The following is a 22,865-nucleotide window of genomic DNA, read 5'->3' as shown; positions in this document are numbered from 1 at the left end:
GAAGACTGACGAACAACACCACATGGACCTAAAAATACCCAACCTATCAATCCACCAACATGCAGGAACCCAATCAAAATCCCTCTCAACGCTAACCGAACGTAACACGGGTCATACCCTTTTTATCACACACAGTTCCTTTCATAGTACAAGCCGCTACCAATGCAAAATCAAATGAAAACACGATCACATACAACCAGGGAATGAGGTAGTTGGTTTCACTCTTGTTCCAATTCAAGAGCTATAAACCCAATAAGAACCATGCCAATAATCCGAGCCAATTGTTCTCATGCTATCATACTCAGTCCACATACACTTCTCATGGGAAAAACACAACCAAACCTAGATCTAATGCATTCCTTCTTCCCCACAACATTACCTAGAGGGTGTGGTACCAGTAGATCTAACCGAAATGATGAACCTCAACTGCTAACAAAACATCCTCATGAATGACCAATACAAGATCCCATACCTTTATTGAAATTAAATAGATCTTACCAATATGTAACTCAGCACGATAACAAAATTCCAAAATTATTTATAAATTCTATCAAAACCATGGTCGGGTCAATCCAGATACCAACCTTACCGACGTAACATGACAAAATTAGATTATGCGATGATCCCAAGCCACACCTGAAATATTAAACAACGCTGCCCCAACATCCGAACTTCCAATAACTAAGGACATTTTCCAAACTCGAGCTTGATATGAACAATAATTCCACAAACAACGTATTTCGAATAATAATACTAGGTTACGTCAAGGAAAAGACAATTGCTAGAAGCGAAGCACTATCTGTAATTCGAATCATCACTTTAATAAGTGAGTGCATAGTTACTTTCATATTACATATAAATATGAAGTATTTAATATTGATACATGCTATATGTGCTTATTATCTGTGTTCCTGATATCTATGCTAGATGAATGATCTATACATGTCTATGTGATTTAAATTGTATATGTATTTTATACGTATAAATATATTGGGTAGAGGATGGGTAGATAAATGGTGAGAGATGAAAGATGATATAGATGATGAGAGGTGAAAGATGATGAGAAGCCTTGACTTTAAAGTTGATCCAGTCATCTAGCAGAGTATAGATGACGACCATGGACTATTCTAGGCAGTCTAGTGGAATGTTAGCAGGCTCGCAACCTGTGGGTGTTTTTGAACTATGTGTTCACCAGATGTACTCTAAAAACCCTGGAAGCTATGGACTTAGTCTCTTATAAATGAACATTGGCAGCTATGAACTTAGTGCGTAACAGATAACATTGGCAGTTGTGCCTAATAGATAACATCGGTAGCTATGGACTTAGTGCCTGTTAGATAAACCTTGGCAGCGATGGACTTCATGCCTATTACTTAGGACAATCCTTAGGAATGATTAAATGAAGAATTGATAGTTCTTAGGAAAGATCCTTAAGAATAAAGAAGATAATGGGGATGGAAAATTGAGTTGTATGTTTGATGATTAACATAATAATTATATTATTGTGGGTTGAAAACCCTATGTACTCACCAAGTTTCCCAACCCGACTCACTCAGTTTATTGTATCACAGGTGGCTATATGAAAGATACATTCTGCTGAGAGATTCAAGAAGTATTAGTCCACTAATTTAATTACACTAAGGCTTGTAATTCGTTATGCTTATATTTATGTATTGACAATGACATGATAATATTTTAATATAAATAAAATACATTTCTTCGAAAACGCTTTGATAATATCATTATCATGTTTTCTGGGAACAAATTCTGCAATATTATTCTTCTGAAAGGATACTTTGATTTTTAAATAAGCATAAACAAATTGGTCTTTTCTGGCCGTGAAAATGAGGATGTCACACTTCTGGTATTAGGAGTGGATGAAAATAGCTAACCCAAGGGTCCTATTTATAGCTACTTGGAAACCGTAGAAACCCTAATTTGAATATGTAATAATAATATTTCAAATTAGGTAGTTATGGAGTTTCCTAGTTATCAGGAGGCTTCCAAAATGCTCTGTTAGGGCATCCTAAAACCGTCCCTATGGGAAGTTTCTGGAACCCTTCCCTTGTTCAACTTTTGAACAATTACAACATAGTCCTTGCACCTTTAATTAATTCTAATTAATCCCAAAATTAATTCCAATTCATTTTTGATTAATTCTTAATTAACTATTACTTTTCAAATTAATATATTAATCATATAATATATTAACAAATCATTTATTACAACTTATTAATCTTATAATATATAAATAAATTTATCCTTTCTCTATAAATATCATTCTAACCAAGTTCTAGTTATAAGGCAAACCCAAAAAGGACTTTGCTTTTAATTACAAGTAAATACCAGTTTAGTTATGAGCTTAGCCACCTTAATCCAAAAAAGTAATGTAACATTCAGTATCAAGTGCATTTCAAATTATCTTTAAAAACCCAAAATATTTGGATTTACAGTCCATACGGATAGCGTAGGTGAGAGCTATGCCCCGCGTAGCTCATTTAACTTGGTCGCAACTTTGGATAGTATGTTGGTCGTACATTTAGGTATGCATGACATAATCGTTTAAGGTTCAAACCCTAATTTTTAGGGTTTGGACCCTATTTAAAGGACTTTATGGCCTTAAACCTTTCCTTACCTCCAGCCTCCATCCCTCATCTTGAAATCCTAATTCTTGTGTTCCAGTTTTGAAGATTTTTAGTGATATTTTGGTGTTCTTGGAGGTAAAGGAAAACCTTTGAAGTTGTGGTGTTGCCCACAAGATTTTAGATCCAGGTTCTTCTCATCTTTGTGCATCTTCAGGATGTATAAAGTTCATACCTTGGAGCTTGCTTTGCTAGACCTTGTTTAAGCTTAGATTTATGTTTATTTTGTCCCAAAACCTTGATCTTTGTGAGTATGGTATACTCCAAAGATTTTGAGTTGTCCTTTCAGACGTTTTAGGGTGTATACTGTCATAAAAATGCAAGCTTGGTCGTTTCCTTTCATCCATGCATGAGTTATGTACTTTTTGGTGATCTTAGAAGTTAAGCTTTTGGGATTAAGCTTCCTTTTGACATGTAAAGGCATAAAGGTTTCAACTTTATGACTTTAGACATTTATTAGTGTAATGCCCGATAATGTTAATGTTGGATTAGTGTCTAAGTCCATAACTATTTTGGTATGTACTTGACCCGATGGTGCATGGTCCTTTTGGGTTGCCTTCACCAAAGCAACTTGATAGGATGAATTATGGAGAGAAAGGATTAAATATGATTTATTAATATATTATGAGAATAATATATTAAAGGAGAGATCATATTGTTTAATTAATATTAGTCAATAATTAATTGGTAATTAGTTTTGTGACTAAAAGAGATTAATTAAAACTTAAGGGACTGGAATTGTAATTATAAGATAATTGCAATTTGGGCCATGGATTGCCTTAAATTAAGGAGTGGACGAATTCTATGGGAAGCCCATAAGGAAATCGTCCAAGGCCCTAATTAAAGGAGTCCATGGGTTCCTTAGGGCTTAAGCATCCAAATTAGGGTTTCCTTGTTAGATAACCCTAATAGCCTTACTATATATAAGACCCTTATGACCCAAAAACATGGGGAATCATTATTCTAGGGTTAGAACACGTTTTGGGCAGCCACCATCCTCTCTCCTCTTCATCCTCTTGCTTATGGTGTTTGTGAACCATTAGAGGAGTGACAATTGTGACTCTAAGATTTCTAAAGTCAATACAAGGAGATTTGGGATTGTTATTGCTACATAACAATCAAGGTAACATCTTAAACCTATTCTCATGTTAATATGATTACTTGAATGCTAGAATTAAGGTTTATAGTCTTGGATAACTTTCATGTACAATAGAGAAACCTAGATCCAAGCATTAGGGTTTGTATGAGCACATAGGATGTTCTTATGACCAAAACCCATCAGTGGTATCAGAGCCTTGATTGGTTTCTATTGTATTGATGCTTGATATGTTTAAAAAATTCGATTTTTTGGTGTTCTGCTTGATGGACTCGGTGAGTCCCACTGTGGACTCAACGAGTTGCCCCTACTCAGCGAGTCCATGGGGGTACTCGGCGAGTTCGAGCGTCAGATGGAGCAAACTTCGGGATTTCTCCTTATCATATTAGATCAATATAAATATGATTTTATGATATATTTGACTATATTCTTGATCTAATTGAAGATATTTATCAATTAATAAGATAATTGTTTCCTTATGTGATAATTGTTTAATTATTTTGATTAAATTGATAAATTGTTTTGCAAGAAATCATTAAATAAATCAAATATGGATAATTATGTGATTAATTGTTAATTTAGATTATTTGTTATTTGATCCTTGTTGTTATGAAAAGTTTCATATTTTCCCCTTAGGTTTTATAGTTTAAATTTGAACCCAAAAGTTTTGTTGTTTTGAAATTTAAATAGTTAAAACCCTAATATTTTGAAAAAGGTTTCAAAACTTGCCCTCAAGTTTTGGAATTTAAATTTTGATTAAATGGTTTAATTTTGATGTATATTTAAATTCTAAACCCTAATGTGTTGAAATGTTTCAAAACTTGCCCTCAAGTTTTGGAATTTAAAAGTTGATTAAAAGTTTAATTTAGGAATGTTAAATTCTAAAACCCTAGTATTGTTTTGAAAAGTTCAAATCACACCCTTATGGTTTTATTAATTAATTAAGGTGTATAATTCAAAGAGGTTTAATAAATCCATAAAAGTTTAGGTTTACAATTTAATTGAATTAAAAGTATAATTGTTAAATTTAACCACCTAGTATTTTAAAAAGTGTAAAATACATCCTATACTATATATATAACATTAAAAGTCTAACATTATATATATATGTATGAGTAAAAGTCAGTCTTACCATTAGTAGGCCTCATTCACGAAGCTAGTCTATAAGGGGTGTTTAAGGAAATTGCCTATAAAATGGCAATTGAATGGGTATCCACTCTTACCCACCGCACTCTTGACTAGTGGAGGGTGGTTAGCCGAACGGGTAGGATATGATGAAACCTTCCATTATAATTATAATGAAGTAAAAAAGTAACTAAATGTTTTTCAAACTCCCAATCTTAGTTACTTAGGCAAAAGTGAATTGATGCAATTCCATGAAATTACACTTTGTGCCCTTGCGAAGACATTAGTGGAGCGTGTGTGGTTTACCGGCACACTAAATGGTTCTAAGCAAAGGTAGCAAAGGGTGACCCAATGTTTGTCATAGTTCGGTGGAGCGTGTGTGGTTTACCGGCACATCGAATAGGTGACTGTAACATGTGGGGGCACCATGTAGTTTGCATGGTTATTCACACCCGCTTTGTGATCCTCAGCATCCCAGTCACAAATAAGAGGGGCATATCGAGATTTAAACATGCCATTGAAATGTTCAATGAATCTCATAGGATCTAGGAGTTTTCATAAATTTAAAACTTAAATTTCTTTTTCGTTTTTCGTGGTGGAAATTAGTGAATCGTCATTCACTTACCTTCAAATATTCAGCAACTAGATTACGGCATCTCTTTTCTAGTTTGTAGCATATTGTGTTGGGTCCTAGCCTTAGTATCTCATTTGGGTGATTTACTAAGGACTCAATCAATCAACTAACTTGAATTTGTTTTCTCCCGTTTTGTAGATGTCAAAGTTCGACAACTATGGTCTTCCTAAATCTCGTGGAACAAGCTTTCCGCATGAAGATGATATTCCACGATTCGATCGAGGAACAAGAGATCATGCTTCACTTCCTTCTCCTACTCCAATTATTCTCCCTAACCCACAAGTTCGAAGGCTTGAAAAGTTCAAGCTCACTCAAGCCCTTTTGGCAAGTAAACATAAAGAATGAAAGTCGGTGTGTGCACACATCCTAGGGATGAAGTCACACATTGATAAGTTAAGAATGTTGGGATTCGTTGCTTCCTAACTCATATAGTAAGTTCGTAAGAGAAACTATATGATGAACTGCGACGTGACCCTTATAGATCTCACCTATATGCTTATTGTTGTTGAATCAGGAATGTTTTGGCGCAATGGAAAAGCAAAGTTGATTGGTGAATCTGCCTTCAAGACCTCTATGGATATAGACAATGGCAACGAAAGACATGCTATGATCGAAAAGTTTGATCATAAGAGAAAGGCAATGTCTGAAGTAGTTTCATGTCATGTTCCAAAAGAGTCAATTTGCTTTTATTGCCAAGAGAAAGGGCATTGGAGACGAAGCTTCCCCATTTACCTAAGAGATCTAAGAGATGGGAGAGTCGAAATGAATGGCTCTAATATAGGTAAAATCCATTAACTAACCCTTTTAAGCTTCTATTCTAGATTCTTAATACATAATGTGATAAGATTACAATTGATGTTTTGTATGATCGAAGAAACGAAAGGAAGCTTAAAGGAAGAAGTGAGCATAATCTAACCGTGAAGGAATGGATTTCGATCGCATTTCTCGAAGATTAGATTCTTGAGCTACTACTTAGAGTTAGAATTAGATTGCTAAGAAAGATGTATTAGCATAGTTTTTCAATGAATTGCATTGTAAGGACAAAATTTTCCACAATAAAATAAATTTTGATTTTATATTATTTATTTATCCTTGCAATGGCGTATATGAAAATTGATGTTTGAATGTTTCTATTATTAGCAATAATAGATTTGGTTCTTATTTATGTTATTTATGGAAAGTCCAGAATTTATCAAATAGGGAGAGTTTCTCATCGCCCAAGTTTCAATTGGACAGAAACTTGGAATCACGCAACTTGGTTGCATGATGAATGAGAAATTTCATATTTGGAAATTAGACTAATTCATTGACAAAGTGTCAAGTGAAGGACTAGGAGATCGAGCACACAAAGTTGCGTATTGATCAAGTCCACCATAAGAGTAACAATGATATTCGTCATAATTCACTAAAGGTTTAGTAAATATGATTATACTTACAAGATTAAGTGTAATTATGAATTGATTGAAAAAGTTTAAATCAATAGCAAAACGAATAAGAAGAATCAAGTAGGCAGAAAGATAAGAGTTTCTCCATTATAAGAAGAAGGAGAGTAGCTTTTATGCTTTATGATAGGTCTTAATGATTAAGAACCATATTTCAGTTGATCCTCTAAGTGAGTCTTAGTACAATTGTATGTTGGATTAGTGTCTAAGTCCATAACTATTTTGGTATGTACTTGACCCGATGGTGCATGGTCCTTTTGGGTTGCCTTCACCAAAGCAACTTGATAGGATGAATTATGGAGAGAAAGGATTAAATATGATTTATTAATATATTATGAGAATAATATATTAAAGGAGATATCATATTGTTTAATTAATATTAGTCAATAATTAATTGGTAATTAGTTTTGTGACTAAAAGAGATTAATTAAACTTAAGGGACTGGAATTGTAATTATAAGATAATTGCAATTTGGGCCATGGATTGCCTTAAATTAAGGAGTGGACGAATTCTATGGGAAGCCCATAAGGAAATCGTCCAAGGCCCTAATTAAACGAGTCCATGGGTTCCTTAGGGCTTAAGCATCCAAATTAGGGTTTCCTTGTTAGATAACCCTAATAGCCTTACTATATATAAGACCCTTATGACCCAAAAACATGGGGAATCATTATTCTAGGGTTAGAACATGTTTTGGGCAGCCTCCATCCTCTCTCCTCTTCATCCTCTTGCTTATGGTGTTTGTGAACCATTAGAGGAGTGACAATTGTGACTCTAAGCTTTCTAAAGTCAATACAAGGAGATTTGGGATTGTTATTGCTACATAACAATCAAGGTAACATCTTAAACCTATTCTCATGTTAATATGATTACTTAAATGCTAGAATTAAGGTTTATAGTCTTGGATAACTTGCATGTACAATAGAGAAACCTAGATCCAAACATTAGGGTTTGCATGAGCACATAGGATGTTCTTATGACCAAAACCCATCAGTTAAGGTATTTATTTAAATTTGGTTTTTTAATTATGATTTTGGGCTTGAAAACCTTGGACTTGATCTTTAGACTTGGGGGTGCTATATGCAGGGCGTACATGAGTAAGTGGATCACGGGTGCCATGCACGTACGCACAGCGTACAAGAAGGTACGCACAACATCCGTGTCCATACCGAAAACCCTAATATTTAGGGTTTGAGCACTATTTAAAGAACATTATGTCCCAAGGATCTTTTCTATCAGCCTCCCTTTTGTCTTTAATCAACCTCCATCAAACTCTAACTCCATTTTTGTGTGTTCTTGAGCTTGGAAGGTCTTTTTAAGTGTATTTTGGTGCTTTAAAGGAAGGAGAAGGTTGGAGAAAGGTGGTGGTTCAAGGAGGAGCTTGTAGATCCAGATTATTTGCTCCATTTCTGGCTTGTTTGAGGTATAAAGTCTTAATCTTGCTCTTTAGAAGCTTAGATCCATCCATGCATGATTTATGGCCATTTTCATGAAAGTAGATAGTTATAAATCGAAGTTGGGATCTTTTGGGGCATGCAAAGTCACCAAGTCAGTGACTTTTTGGTGACTTTATGGTTCTAGATACTCTTTGGGACTCAGATCTATGTTTTAGACCATTGGGCTTAAGCATTAAGAGCTTAATAGAAAAATTGGCTTACTAGAGAAGTAGGCTGGGTGTACAAGTCAGTACGCGTAACGTACAAACCATACAATGAGTACGCTTAACGTATAGCTAAGTACGCCCCGCATACTTAGTCAGTTTGGGCTTCACATCTTTTGGGCCTCGGTTGGGTTACTTCTTTGGACCTTGTTGCTTTGGGCCTTTTGGGCCATCTGAAATCAAGCTTTTGGACTAAGAAAAATTATTAGGGTTTAGGGTAAGGCCCATATGGGGGTTGGGCCCAATTTAGAAAATTGGGCCATAAGTGGGCTTTGGTGGAACAATTTGTTTTGGGCCTTTTGGTTTATGGATTTGGGCCTCAGTTTTGGTTCAAACTAGTTCAGGGGTAAAATAGTCATTTTACCCCAAGTATAGATTATTGGTTATAGCTGGAACCTAAGTGTTAATGAGGTGTTGTTTGGATTATTTAGCTCGGGGAGTCGTTAGGGCAGTAGCTAAGGATTTATTTCAGTGAGATTCAACGTTCGAGGTGAGTTTCTTCACTGGGTTTAGCGGGTCTAAGACACCAATGTCGGCCCTTATTGATTATGCTAGGATGCTATGAGTCTGCATGACCCTTGCATTTGTTATGTGCTGCTATGTATACTGGGCGGGGCTCGATGTCGGGCGAGGCCTGAGGACTGGAACATATGCTAGTGTTTATGATCATTATATGTGTTAGCATGATTATGTGATATGGATTGTATGTGTATAGTGGGCGAGGTCCAATGACAGGCGAGGCCTGAGAATAACATATCTGTAAACCGATCGGGGCTCAATCCCGGGTGATGCTCGATGTCGGGCGAGGCCCGATGTAGGGCGGGGGCCCAGTATGTGATTTATTATGTATGATATGTGGTAGCTTGGGGAACTCACTAAGCTTTGAGCTTACGGTTTTGAGTTTATGTTTCAGGTATTTCCGGTTCCAAGGAGAAGCGCTCGAGATGACTGCATCACATACACCACATGGATTCCACTTTTGAGAAATCACTCTGATTGTTATGTTATTGAGATACTTATTTTCATTGAGATGTATGGATAATGCTTTTGGAATACTGTTTTATTTAAATTAAAAATGAAAATTTTGGATCATATTTTTGGGACGTTACAATTAGGCTTAGATTTGAAGTTTGGATGTTAAGTCTTAATGCATTAAGACATTAAAAGAGAGTTTGCGATTTAGGGAATTACGCAGAGCGTACTCTGGCGTACACTGAGGCCCCGTAACCCCCTTGCGAGATCAACCTATATGTTGGGTGTAATGTGGAGTGCGTCGGACGTACTCCTAGAGAACCCATTGGGCTATTTTTGGGCCTTGGGTCATTAGTGATTTTGGGCTTGATTAGTTGGGTTATGTATGGGAATGGCAAAATGGTCTTTTCCCTTAATAAGATAAATGATGATTGGACCATTGATTATGGGTTAATGCCATGATTTTAATTAGGACTGTCCTTGGGTTTTGATTAGTGTGAGGAGTCGTGTTAGCAGCAGCTCGAGTGTGAGATTCAGTTATCTTCAGCCAGAGGTGAGTCTTCTTGCCACACTAGTGGGTCGAAGGTACTAATGACGACCTACTGATTCGTATGTATAGAATGTATGTAATTATGTGACTATTATTGATGTGATTGTATGATATATGCATTGAGCTTATCTGGGCTTGGAGTCATTATGGATTCGAGGTTGATACGAACCCGATACAACTATTTTTCGTTCCATGAGGTTGATACAGACATGGGGTTTGTTACGGACCTAACACAACTACGTTCTATTATATTTATATGTATGATGTATGTGGTATTTTGGGGAAGCTCACTAAACTTTGTGCTTACATATATGTTTTTGGTTTGAGGTACTTCCGGTACAAAAAGAAAGGGTCCGATGTTATGACACAACATTCTCCCCCTCATGATTTCCGCATTTATGATTTCTTTTACTTTGATAGTTTGTATTTTGGATTATTTTGAGACGTGTGATGTTTGGGATTGATGAACTTAAAAATGAAATTTTTATTTTTGAATTTTGGGACGTTACAAGTAAGCTACCATTTCTTGTAAAATAAGACTATTTAATTTCAAAGTATCATATATATATATATATATATATATATATATATATATAATCAATAAATGCATGTTGATTTGGTAATTGTGTTTATGTTCTATGTGTAGGAAATAGCAATGTAATTTGGTTTTTTTTCCCTAATCTAAAAATAACAATATACTTTGGAATCAATAAATATATGTTGATTTTGTAATTGTGTTTGTACTTGTGATTTTGTCCCAAGTACAAGAAATAACAATGTACTTTGGTATTTCTTGTATTTAAGGTTTAACACAAAATAAGTAAAAAGTAAGCTACCATTTCTTGTAAAGTAAAACTATTTAATTTCAAAGTATCATATATCTATATAATGATCAATAAATGCATGTTGATTTGGTAATTGTGTTTATGTTCCAAGTGCAAGAAGTAGCAATGTACTTTGGTTTTTTGTCACTATTCTAAATATAACAATGTACTTTGGCATCAATAAATGCAAGTTGATTTGGAAATTGTGTTTATATTCTAAGTGCAAGAAATAGCAATGTACTTTTGGTATTTCATGTATTAAGTGCAAATAATAACAATGCACTTTGGTACTTTTTGTTTATGTTATAGTTTAATTTATAAGTTTATATATGTTGTTATTCGTTATATAGTTGGAAAATCTTCGTGAAATGTACAACGACACAACGTGTAGGGAGGAACTTTGTGTGCTTTTTTATTCGGGGAAACCACTAAGTGATGATCAAGGAGGAACCGAGGGGAGCAAAGATGATGGTTTGTCGGAGTAGTTTCTGTTTTGTTAGACTTGTTATTAAATAACTTTATAATTAACACTTTTGTTCTATTTTAGTATTTTTATGAAATTATAACATTTTGGTACTTAATTAGATGTTGATATGTATTTTTTTTCTACATCTAATGTTTTCGTGTTTTCGGCGATTAATGTCGTTACGTACCGATTTTTCTATATCCAAAAAGGACTAAATTAAAAAAAAATGACTATTATTAGCGCCGCACACTTATTACCGACGCCAACCTTTTAGTGGCGATAACAAATATTACCGACGACTTCATTATTAGCAGCAACATTTTGATCAATAGCGACGGGGTAACAGCTGCAACTCATTAGTACCGACTTGTTGTGGCTATTATCTTTACCGCCAACTAATTTTACTTTTATCAGTGATTTTTGTTGCCGCTAATAATCGTTTTTCTTGTAGTGCATTCGTTTCTTTTAGTAAAAGCGTCAAACAAATACAAATACAATATGCTTGGTACGAAAATTATATGGTAATTCTAGCATTTTCAAACTTTGACGTGAATATGAAAATATGAAGTATATCGAAATATGAATTAAGGTTATTTCATAAAATCAGTTTTTGCAAAATGAATAGTTATTTTATAATAAATTAATTTGCAAGAGTCATTACTTGGTCATGCATGCCACCTCCTCTTTTGGTCATTTTTTTAAGTGATTATCCCTATATAAATTATAAGGTACCAGAGTCATTACTTGCTCCAAAATTGGTCACATGAGTAATGAGTTGACCATTTTTTATAGTGTTGACGAGGTGAGCCGACTCATGAAAGCACGTACACAAGCGGGTCAAAAAGGCTTGGCAAGACTGCATCATGAGCTCAAACGTACCAATTTGAGCCAACTCATATTGATATTTCTGCCCGAATCACACTCGCGTATGTGAGAACTTAATGCAATGCAGCTGGTTGTACTACTTTCATAGAAGATGAGGGTTGAATTGATGAAAGGTGCAATTACTCAAACTTTTCCTAGGGGTACAATCTGGTTGGTGAACAAAATATAGTATCAATAAATATTGACATATTGTAATTATATGGCTACTTTATTTCCTTTTTTTATTCTTGGTGTGGTCCTCTAAGGTCTGATAATGAGTGTAGCCATTGTTTTGAATTCTATATGCTAACGTTTTCTCAATAATTATTGAGTTTCATATAACAAATCAAGCGTTTTTCTAGCTTCACACAGTTAGAAACCAACTAGCTGATGTTTCCACTTTTAATATAGTTCTCGATCTGAGAGAAATCAAGAGCTCTCTCCATTCCACTTGCAATGAGGAACCTAAAAGGAACAAAACTTTTTAAAATTAGTGATATGTGTACACTAGGGTATTTGAGTACTAAAAGATACTAGACATACTTATCCAAGAAAACTCGAGCCATCAATAAACAACCACCAGGCACCGTCGACTGCATATTGATCGCTATATTTGGATTATGAATACTTTGTCTAATGTGTATCCATCCGTATTGCCCATCTTCTTCACTTGAAACCTTCGTCCTAAACATGTTTCAAGGTTAATAAATAAAGGACACATGTAATATGAGTTTCAAAATATTCTAGGAGTAGTATTTTTTGATGAAAAAGACCAAATTAATTCACATTTAGGAGTGCATTTATACCTGTACATTTGAGCATCGACGGGAGCAGGAGTGTCATTCGAATCAACAAGGCAACCATCACTCACCCAACAATCTCCACATGCATCGAGCTCCCATCCCACTAGCCTCCCTTCCTGTTGTTTATATACATTTTTATATATCAATTAATAATCATACATCTACAAACGTTTAAGTTATGAATCTTTGTTGAAGAACGTACTTCTATATAGGATTTGAAGGTCTCGATGATGAGAATGGCTTCAGCCTTCGCACGTTTAGACTCAGAAAGGATGTTCATTCTTAGTTCTACCGATTCTAATGGTTCTTCAAGATCTTTTATCAAACTTCCGATTCCTTCATCCGAACCCTCTAGTTTCATTCTCACCATCTCTATAATGATCTTTACCACCATATATGCACCTATATATACACAATGCAATACATGAAATCATAATATCAGACAATAAAAAACGAATTAAAAGAACACTAACCATCATCAAGAAAGTAATTTTCTTTAAGAGCTCCATGACCAGAGGTTTCCATCATAAGTTGAGTATCAATACCATCTTCGTTAAGCTGAACACCCTTATCAATAACATTCCGATAACCCACACGATACAAACAATGTTGACCACCTCGATCAGTGATGAACTTAGTCAAAGCCAAACTGGTTCGAGCGTCAGTAACAATGGTGGAACCAGGATGCTCCTTTAAGACAATGGAAGCCATAAGTGCAATTAACTTATCACCATTAATGGGGTTTCCATCTTTGTCAACAACACCACTCCGGTCAACATCTGTATCAAAAACGATGCCAAGATCCGCAGTGTTTTCTAGCACAGCTGTTCTTGTTACTGCCATTGCAACCTTGTCCTCGGGATTTGGGATGTGGTTAGGAAACATGCCGTCGGGTTTAAGGTTTAATGACCCAAATGTGTCGGCACCTAACTTGTCTAATACTTGGTAAGTAAAGAATCCTCCCGACCCATTTCCAGCATTCACTATTATCTGTGGTTAACTAAAAATTTGTTTTAGCACATATATGTAATATATATTGATAAACAAAGTAAATACAAATCCATGTTTTCATTGTTTTCATTTGGTTTACTAGTCAAGATATTTACAGGGTACTTATAGTTATTTATTTTGCGTATCATATCCAAAAACTTAATCCTATTGACGAAATTTTTAATTACACAATTAGGCTGACTGAAAAGCTAAGCTAATAATATATAAGGTTTTGTAAAACTAGAAGATAAGTTAAATAATGATTGTAAAATTGCAATAAAAATGACATTTAGTTATATAACTAAAAATGGGTTAACAATAAATTTTGGTTAAGGAACTATTCCAAAATGTCTATAAAGCAACCATGGAAGTTGTCCGGAATGAGTCTCTTAGATATATATTTTTTTAAATTATGATTTTTACAACTTTTATGCACAATTTATTTCAAGATTTTTTTAGTTTACTACATCTTTGTCTTTCTGGAAAAATGAATATGTAAAAACAATTACTTTTTACATGTTCATTTTACAATTTTGAATACATGAAAACGAATATATAAAAAAACATAATTTATAAAAACAAAAAATCTTAATAAATCTTAAAAAAAAACCCGAATATCTAAGACAATAAGCTCAAAATAAATTAGTTTATGTGCTCTATATGTGCTCTAATTTATAAAATAATTTATTGGTCTCAAAACATAAAACCAAGAAGTTTATGTCATATACTATCTCTTCGAAACCAACAACACTCTAATATGAGTGTGACAGTTAAGGTGTGTAATAAAAAAGTTTTGATGTTAAAACCAAACACAAACACTTCTATATCCTACCTAATAAATGAAAATACTTTTATCACTTGTCATCTTCTCCTTCATTTTGACAAATGTCATTTTCTATGATTTTTAAAATTGTTATTTTCCACTTGTCATTTTTTGGGGAATTCTTGATTTTCTTAAAATAATTTTTTCAAAAAATTCTAATGGGTTATATATGTAAGGTTATCATTCTATTAATTTGATAATAAATTCTCATAAATGCTTTAAATGATTTGATTTCATTCATAAATACTTCAAAAGATTACATTTTATTAAGGAAAAACATTATTTTATAAAATATTTATTGTATATATATATATATATATATATATATATATATATATATATTAATATTAAATTTTTATTTTTAATAAACCCGTGTAATACACAGGTCTCATACCTAGTTATTTTAATATTCTGCAATATATCATGGACTGTTGAACGGGTCTTACCATTTTTTTCATTTTCCCAATCAATAATTTAAAAAAAAATCTATTAACTTTAGACGTTAGTAGCTTTGGATAAAATTAGTTAAACTTCATTTAAATTGGAGGAAATTAATATAATTTCGATTTTATACTTTTCAAATTAGTATCTTTTTAAAAGTTATGTGATACTATACTTACGTTTTCTTTAAATTACTAGAACAAACTAAATAAATTCACTGCTCATGACAATAAATTCTGAATTTCAGAAAGTCCAAAAATTGTAAACACACTTCTTTTGGGTCCATCATCCATGCATTGATGCATGTTGCATCCTTTAAAGGCCCATTATTTATGTTTTAGGACTGAATGACTGATGATGTGGACTGAATCACTGATGATGTATAAACATAATAGGACCCACCTGGGCCTTATGCCTAATTGCCTATGGGCATTTGTGCTATTGTGTACACTCCATATTTTATAAAAAATCGTAATATGCATGAAAATAAATATGCAAAATTTTAAACTAACAGGTTTAGTTTTACTAAAAAGTATGGGAACTATCTAGTTATTAATAGGAACTACACGTCTACACGGCATACCAACATTTCACATAAGCGGGGCATTGTGAAAAATTGATGGAACTTATTGTTAACGTTGCCAATTTAAAAAATTAAATATATATTAACTTTTATATAAATACTATATTTGATGCACTTTGATGCACTAGTTGAAAAGCTAGCTGATAGTTTATAAGTCAGTAGATAAAAAATAACTTTCGGTAAAAACTAACTAATAAACTAGTTGAAGTTATAAAATGACATAAAAATGCATTTAGAAAAATATGATTTTTAAAATTAATTAAGGATATATTTGAAAAAAAAATAACTCATGAAAAGCTTGTCAAAATAATTTTTTAAAAAACTAAATTTTAAGCTACTTTTTAACTTTCTAAAGATGACAATTTAAAAAAAATCAAAAAACAAATTAACTTAAATGGTTTTCACCCATCCAATATTTTTAACTTACTCAAATAAACATGTTGTGCTTCAATATCAAAATAAAATGATAGAAACTTTTTTAAAAAAAATAATGTATAAGTTATTTTGGTATAAAAATTATCAAAAACAATGTGTCACAAGTGTACGTCATATTAGCAAAAATTATTTTGCTAAAACGACCAACAACTTTAGATTTGAGATGTCGTAAACATCTCGACTGTAGTTTATGAATAATATGTATGCAGTAGGCGGTTAACTAGTTGACGTCTACGTGTTTTGTCCCTACTTAGACCAATAAGAAAGTTGTAGGAACCAATGAATTTTAAAAACCTCGATAAAGTCCTTCATGGATAAATTTTTTAAGGAATAATATGTTTATATTAGTCATGACTATCTATTTTGTAAAGATATTAGTCATATTACTTATTTTGCTATGATATTAGTAATATTATTTTCTCAAAATCAATTGTTCTACATTTTAAGGTCCCTGATTAGTTGTCGAAAAGAATTTGATGTCGATGATTTGCAATATTTGACAATATCTAAGTTGTTGCAATATTCTTTTGTAACAAAATGATGTAATTTTTCATTGGTGAAGTTGTGGATGCTCTAGCAGAGCATGACAATAATAAAAAATTAAGGTCTCCTGAGGTGGATACCCAGGCTAATAATGAAGATAAGTTGCTACGATCCATTATACGGAAAAAAATATTAAGAGAAAATCCAATTATTTCTCATGATGAACTAAATAAACTAATCCAAAAACGAGAAAAAATATTAACAGATTTCTCGTTGGAAGATGATGACAACATGTCCTCACAAGGATATTTCGATAATGAAGATAAAGATGGTATTAGTTTAGAAGAACAAGATGATCAACTAATGAATGAAGCTGCAAGTATTCACTCCAAAGAAGGTGCATCGAGCAAGAAGAACGAAAAAAGACAAAACCAATAAAAAATCGGATCCAGCCAAAGAAGATGGAATCTCTGCAAATTAAGTGGAATCTCTGCAGTCATTTTTCAGGGAATCTGACTGAAATAATAAAACCAAATGATTTTTCTATCAAAAGAAAACAAAACCATTTTCCAAGACATAATTGATATTGAAGTCCGGGTTTCAAGTCCGAAGACTGTCTATAAATAGAGCCTTGCTCATTTGAAGAAGGCATCCGAAAAATTCTCATATCTCTCCTTAAATTCCTTTAGTATTGTCTGTGTGTTTGAAGTGTCGGTGTGTTTGGAGTTGTAGAAGTTTTTAATATCATAGAAGTGTGTAAGGATCTCATACCCATGGATCCAAATTGTAAGTTTTGTTTTCTTTGAATTTTGTAATCGTTTATGTACTATGTTTATGTTGTGTTAATAAAGTATTAATTAATTAAATCATCTTTCTACATTGAATTAAAAAATAAAAAACACTTTTATTTAGTAAGTTTTCTATTTTGGGAAATTCGATCCTAATGCATTTTGGTATTAAAGCCCAAGTGTTTCTTTATGAGTAAGAATGTGAGATAATATATTTCACATCCTCTGGATCCATATTCCATATCACAAATATTTGGTCAAAGATGAATCTATATTACGAATCCATGAGTCAAACTAATCCAAAGGTGGACCCATATTTCACTCTGAATCCATTTTACACTCTATGAATCCATATTTTACTGTTTTATTTATTTTAATGTTGATTTTGTTTTTGTTTTGGTAAATTATTTTTCTGTTTATTTTTATTTAGTAAAATTAAAATTGATTATTTTTTATAAAAAATAAAAATAAAAAGGTGATGAGAGTAGAGAAAGACCATTTTGAGGATGAAATCTTTAGCTTTTGACGAGGACCATATGTGCTGTTTAGCCTCAAATTTAATATTTAATTTAACAACCAAATAAAATACCCGAGTTACACTATACACAATAATATTAGAAATAACATATATTAGAGTTCAAATATTATTATATAGTTAAATAACGTAATAAACTGAAAATAGATACATAGATCAAATTGTAAAGAGGAAAAGTTCAAGGACAAAGTATGTTTCGAATGAATATCAAATATTAACAATAATTTAAAAAAAAAAAAGGTTATTAAAATAGTGTATGGACTTTGATGTTGGGTTCGAGATGCTAGAAACGTTTCTTGTGACTAAATATTTTAGAAAATAATTCAGTTATTTTAAGTTAAAATTATATAATTAATTAACTTTGATGGTTAATTATATTCTCATGATCACATCGAAAACCAACTCACCTGAAAGCCTTCAAGAGGAGTGTCGTAGTGTTGCGGATGGTTTACTCGCTCCTTGATGATATCTCGAAGATGTTTTGCATAAACACTCATGAAATCCACTCGTGTAGGCGTCGTTCTAAGCAACGTCGACACTTTTGTCACCCTATTCGCATATTTAAACGCTGCTTTATCGCATATTTCTTCCACCTCAACCGACGTTAACCCTCCTTTCTTTGTAAAGAATTTTAGACCATTCCGTGTGTATGGCAAGTGAGACGCTGTCATCTACATCCAAAACACCATTCCATTTCAAGAAAACATGACAAATTAAAATACTAAATTTAAAACGAATAAAAGAAAACATATATGAATACCATTATGGAAGCATCGTATAAAAATGGTGGCAACACTGTGCTCATGAAACAAGCTGGTGTAGTTGCAAGTCCCATATCATACGTCATACAACCAGCCCGACCCAGACCTGAAAATATAGCAACACTCAATGACCCACCCGATATCCGTGGGTCTCGACCGAGAGAAACCCGAATGTCCTCTACTGGTCTTCCTTTCTCCTTCACCAATCTATTCATCACCCACTCTCCAAAACTCTCTGCAATGGCTTCCACTGCGGGTGGTGTAAGGTCAACTTGCCGGCCAACTTCTCCTTCCACAGCCACACCACGAACATCCGACCCGTTTTGAAGCCGTTTGATCCGACCCATTTCCTCGTCCAACCCGAGGTCATTATAGTTTGTAGTGGCTGAAGATTTGGTGGAAGTTAGGGTTAGTTTTGGAGGGATGGAAAATGGAAAAGTGAGGGTTTTGGGTGTAGATGAAGAGGGAAAGTTGTGATTAATGGGAGTAATGTTATTTAGAGAAGTTGAGGGGGGTAAAGTGTAAGACATTGTATTTTGTTTTTGTGAAGAAAGAAATGCTAGGGTTGCAAGGTTTCAAGATTTGGAAGAGATGAAGTTTAGACCAATCAAGAAATAAGGGAAGATAAGATTATTTCCGTTGTAACTCAATGTACACCATAACCTCATTGTGCAATATCCTTATTACGACAAGAAAAATATCTCTTAACAAAATTCCAATTTCATCTCAAGGGCTTTTTGGTAATTTCCTTATATGTATAAGGTAGTAGTGTACGAGAAATTAACGATTACGTGAGTTCCTACTTCCTTGTCTAGAAACCGTGAAAAAACTAATAATACATTGGCACAAACTAATTTGGTGTCGACAATGGAGTACTTGTAAAACTACCTTGTTATGTTTTGTAAATCTATGTAAAGTATGCTATGTATGATTTTTATAAAAGATTGAAATAATTTAAAACTGACACTGTTAAAAGAAATAATAAAAAAATAAAAATAAATAAATAAATAACGAAGCAATATGCATGTTTGACTTTATGTGGCTGCAATTAGACGGAAGCAAGATGCAAACGAATTGACAGGGTGGGGCCAACCTACCGTCCTACCCTTAAGCACATATTGGTAAAAAAATAAATAAAAAATAAACCAGTAAATTTTGGTTTTTTATAATCTAATGAAATAGCTACCGTTAACTAGGTGAAGAATGTTGTATAGTGCAGAATCCTAGAGCAGTAATTATGTTATTAATATTAATCATGAAATAAATTTTTTTTACATTAATTTGTTAAATAAAAAAAATTGTAATATTGATACTAGTTTTAATTATGAACTAAAGTAGACCGGACTATAACTAGACAATGTATCTAATCAATTATAGCAAAATTCAGATAAGTCGAGTATCGATTTCGAGGAACAATTATTAAAAGTTAAATTATCTACTAAAAATTACCTAAATAACAAGTAATAAAAGTTTGGGTTTTTCTCTAATTTTACAAAACTAGAAACTTAAATCAATTTATTATGCAACACTTAAACAAACATAAAAGCAATCAAAATTCAAATGAAAATCAAAGATTGGAAGAGACTTTTGTTTAGATTTCGATTCACTAATACTCTTATGGTTGATTTGTTGGATAATATTATGAACTGGTTATTTGTTGTTTACCAATTCCTAAAGTGATTAGAATTTATGATCAAAAGACTAATCCTCCAATTATCGAGTTTATTTATTCATTAATCAGCTGCATAAACAAGCAAGACAATTAGAGTTAAGTTCGAATTAAGCTAGACTTAATTAATAATTGACATTAACGGATGATAGCATCAGTTTAACATATGAATGATCATAATATATTAGCTTCCAAATTAAATTACCCACTTTTCTATTTAATCCTAGGGTTTATGATCAAAACAATAATCCTATAACTTTATAATTTTGATTATAACAAATTTATGAGATTCAAATATCCTAAAACAAATTGATCATCTAATCTCATGAATATTCAACAATAAACATAAAAAAATGGTTGTTTTAACACAAAATGTTCTTTACCAAGCTAACAAAACAAATAAACAACTAGTAAATATATAAATATCCAATCAATCAAAACATAGTAGTATGAATCATCTACATTTAAACAGAAGTTAGGGTTTTTAGCCCATAACTACTGGAATCAAACAAATAAATTTGATGTTACCAATGAAAGACATGATGAAAATCAAGGGGAACTAAGATTTAGAAGTAAAATTGCCTTCGATCTCTCCAAAACGCGAACTCTATACGAATTAAGGTGACTCTCTGCCTTCTAATGCCTCTTTGGGTGCCAAAATTCGTGAATTACTTGAAGCATAAGTTAGGGTTGAAGGCAGAATCGGACTTTATATACATACCAAAAAAAACTATCCCCCACGTCATGGCTAAAGGCCTCCACGGCGTGACATTCATCGAAAACGCGTAAAGCCCAAGTCTGCCAACTTGATCGTGAATCTTCGAGATACCACAGCGTGGCTAGATATCCCCACGTTGTGGACTTTAGAGTTTATGCCAAGTTCTGCCTTACTTTGATCAGATCCAAGTTTCCTTGCTTCCAGCTCCGCATTTTGCTTCCTTTTTATCCCGAGCATGTCTTTATTACTACAAAACATATTTATAATAAATTAAGTACCATTTATCCTAAAATAAGCAGAAATGTAGCAAAAAGTATTAAATAATGCATAAAATATATAACTAAATATGCACATATCTAAATACCCCATGCTTGTCTTTTGCTTTCCCTCAATCAAAACTGATTTTATTATCATCAAATCAAATCTTTAGCTACCAACATCACAAAAGAGAATCCATTTTAAACCTCTCCATTACTCCAAAACCGCAATGCGTATATTTGTTTCTAATTTTTCCTAAGAACTTCCCTGATCCTAAATACTTACGATCCTCATAAACACTCATTTTAAACAACATTCATTTTATGCATCCCTCCGAGTATATCCTCAAAAATATTTCTTAACCTCAATGTATTTTTTTAATTAAGCTCCCCAGCATACATATAGAAAAATAACCTAGAAAGAAAAATTACAATAAATAATTACTTGTCAAATTGCCTTACTTCTTCACTTTCTTCGAGATCTTCATCCTTTGATAGCTCTTATTCACTCAACAACAACTTTTTTTTTTCTTTTCAACTGAAAACCTAAGAAAAATATATTCTTAAGCAAGGGAACTTAATCTTCAACTCTTATTGGTTAAATGCATCAGTCTAGAGTACAATCACTACATAGGCTATAACGCCCTGTTTCGAATTGTTTCTCATTTGGAGGCGGGTGATGTAATTTGGATGATCCAGGTAATCCTTAGTAAAATACTCAAAGGATTAGAAGTAATTTTCAATGATATTATGAATTCATATATCTGATTGAACACCAAACATGAGAGAACTAGTTATCCTCTGATCCCATGGACAGTATCAAGGGCTTTTCATCCATGATCAAGTTTAACTTATTCCTTTTTCAATCCTTTTACCTCAAATATATATATTAGGCATGTATACTTTCATTGACCTTTTCTTGTTTCTGGAAACGAATAGCTTACTAGAACATGTCTTAGAATAAGCCTTCCATTGTCCTTGGTATTTGGGCCTAGATTAGGTATACCAACACTAATCGCCTTTTAACCCATGATAGATTGGCTTTCTTTCTTCTTGACACTTCTATGATATTAAATATATGGGAGTGTTTTGAAGTTTGAGTTTCTATGATTGGCTATGTTAGTTCCAAAAGGAAAACTCAACAAGCTACACAACTCATTCATGGAAATTCCAAGGTCTTCATATCAAAATCAGAATGAAATGATTATATGTACATTTCATCTAGTTTACTAACCTTAGTCAACTTCTAATTTAAGGAAATTCAGTTTTACTTCAATATGTCAGTTTACAATGTATACTTAAGAACT

At 32.9% G+C, this 22,865-nt stretch overlaps 1 protein-coding gene across 1 annotated transcript; it reads right to left on the bottom strand.

Annotated features, from left to right (window-relative positions):
* Window positions 1–12,480: 12,480 nt before the first annotated feature.
* On the bottom strand, window positions 12,481–19,570 carry LOC145092655 (phosphoglucomutase, putative / glucose phosphomutase). The gene is made up of 7 exons (XM_079030617.1): window positions 18,914–19,570; window positions 18,561–18,824; window positions 13,549–14,065; window positions 13,278–13,477; window positions 13,079–13,191; window positions 12,816–12,956; window positions 12,481–12,737 (listed from the first exon to the last, which is right to left on the bottom strand). Exons 1-7 carry the CDS (start codon window positions 19,442–19,444, stop codon window positions 12,656–12,658), a joined length of 1,848 nt encoding a protein of 615 aa, XP_078886743.1. The 5' UTR covers window positions 19,445–19,570; the 3' UTR covers window positions 12,481–12,655.
* Between the last annotated feature and the right edge of the window lie 3,295 nt (window positions 19,571–22,865).

The sequence above is a fragment of the Lactuca serriola genome, chromosome 3 (assembly GCF_051521515.1).
Source record: "Lactuca serriola cultivar US96UC23 chromosome 3, Lser_US96UC23_V15, whole genome shotgun sequence".
NCBI classification, from domain to species: Eukaryota; Viridiplantae; Streptophyta; class Magnoliopsida; order Asterales; family Asteraceae; genus Lactuca; species Lactuca serriola.
This window is presented reverse-complemented; position numbering and strand designations above follow the sequence as displayed.

Excerpts from the sequence above, each read along its gene's own strand:
- LOC145092655 (XM_079030617.1), bottom strand. The coding sequence starts at position 19,444 with ATGTCTTACACTTTACCCCCCTCAACTTCTCTAAATAACATTACTCCC. Across the intron at positions 12,957-13,078 it reads GTCGATGCTCAAATGTACAG|GACGAAGGTTTCAAGTGAAG; the intron begins GTATAAATGCAC and ends AAACATGTTTAG. Across the intron at positions 12,738-12,815 it reads GCTCGAGTTTTCTTGGATAA|GTTCCTCATTGCAAGTGGAA; the intron begins GTATGTCTAGTA and ends TGTTCCTTTTAG.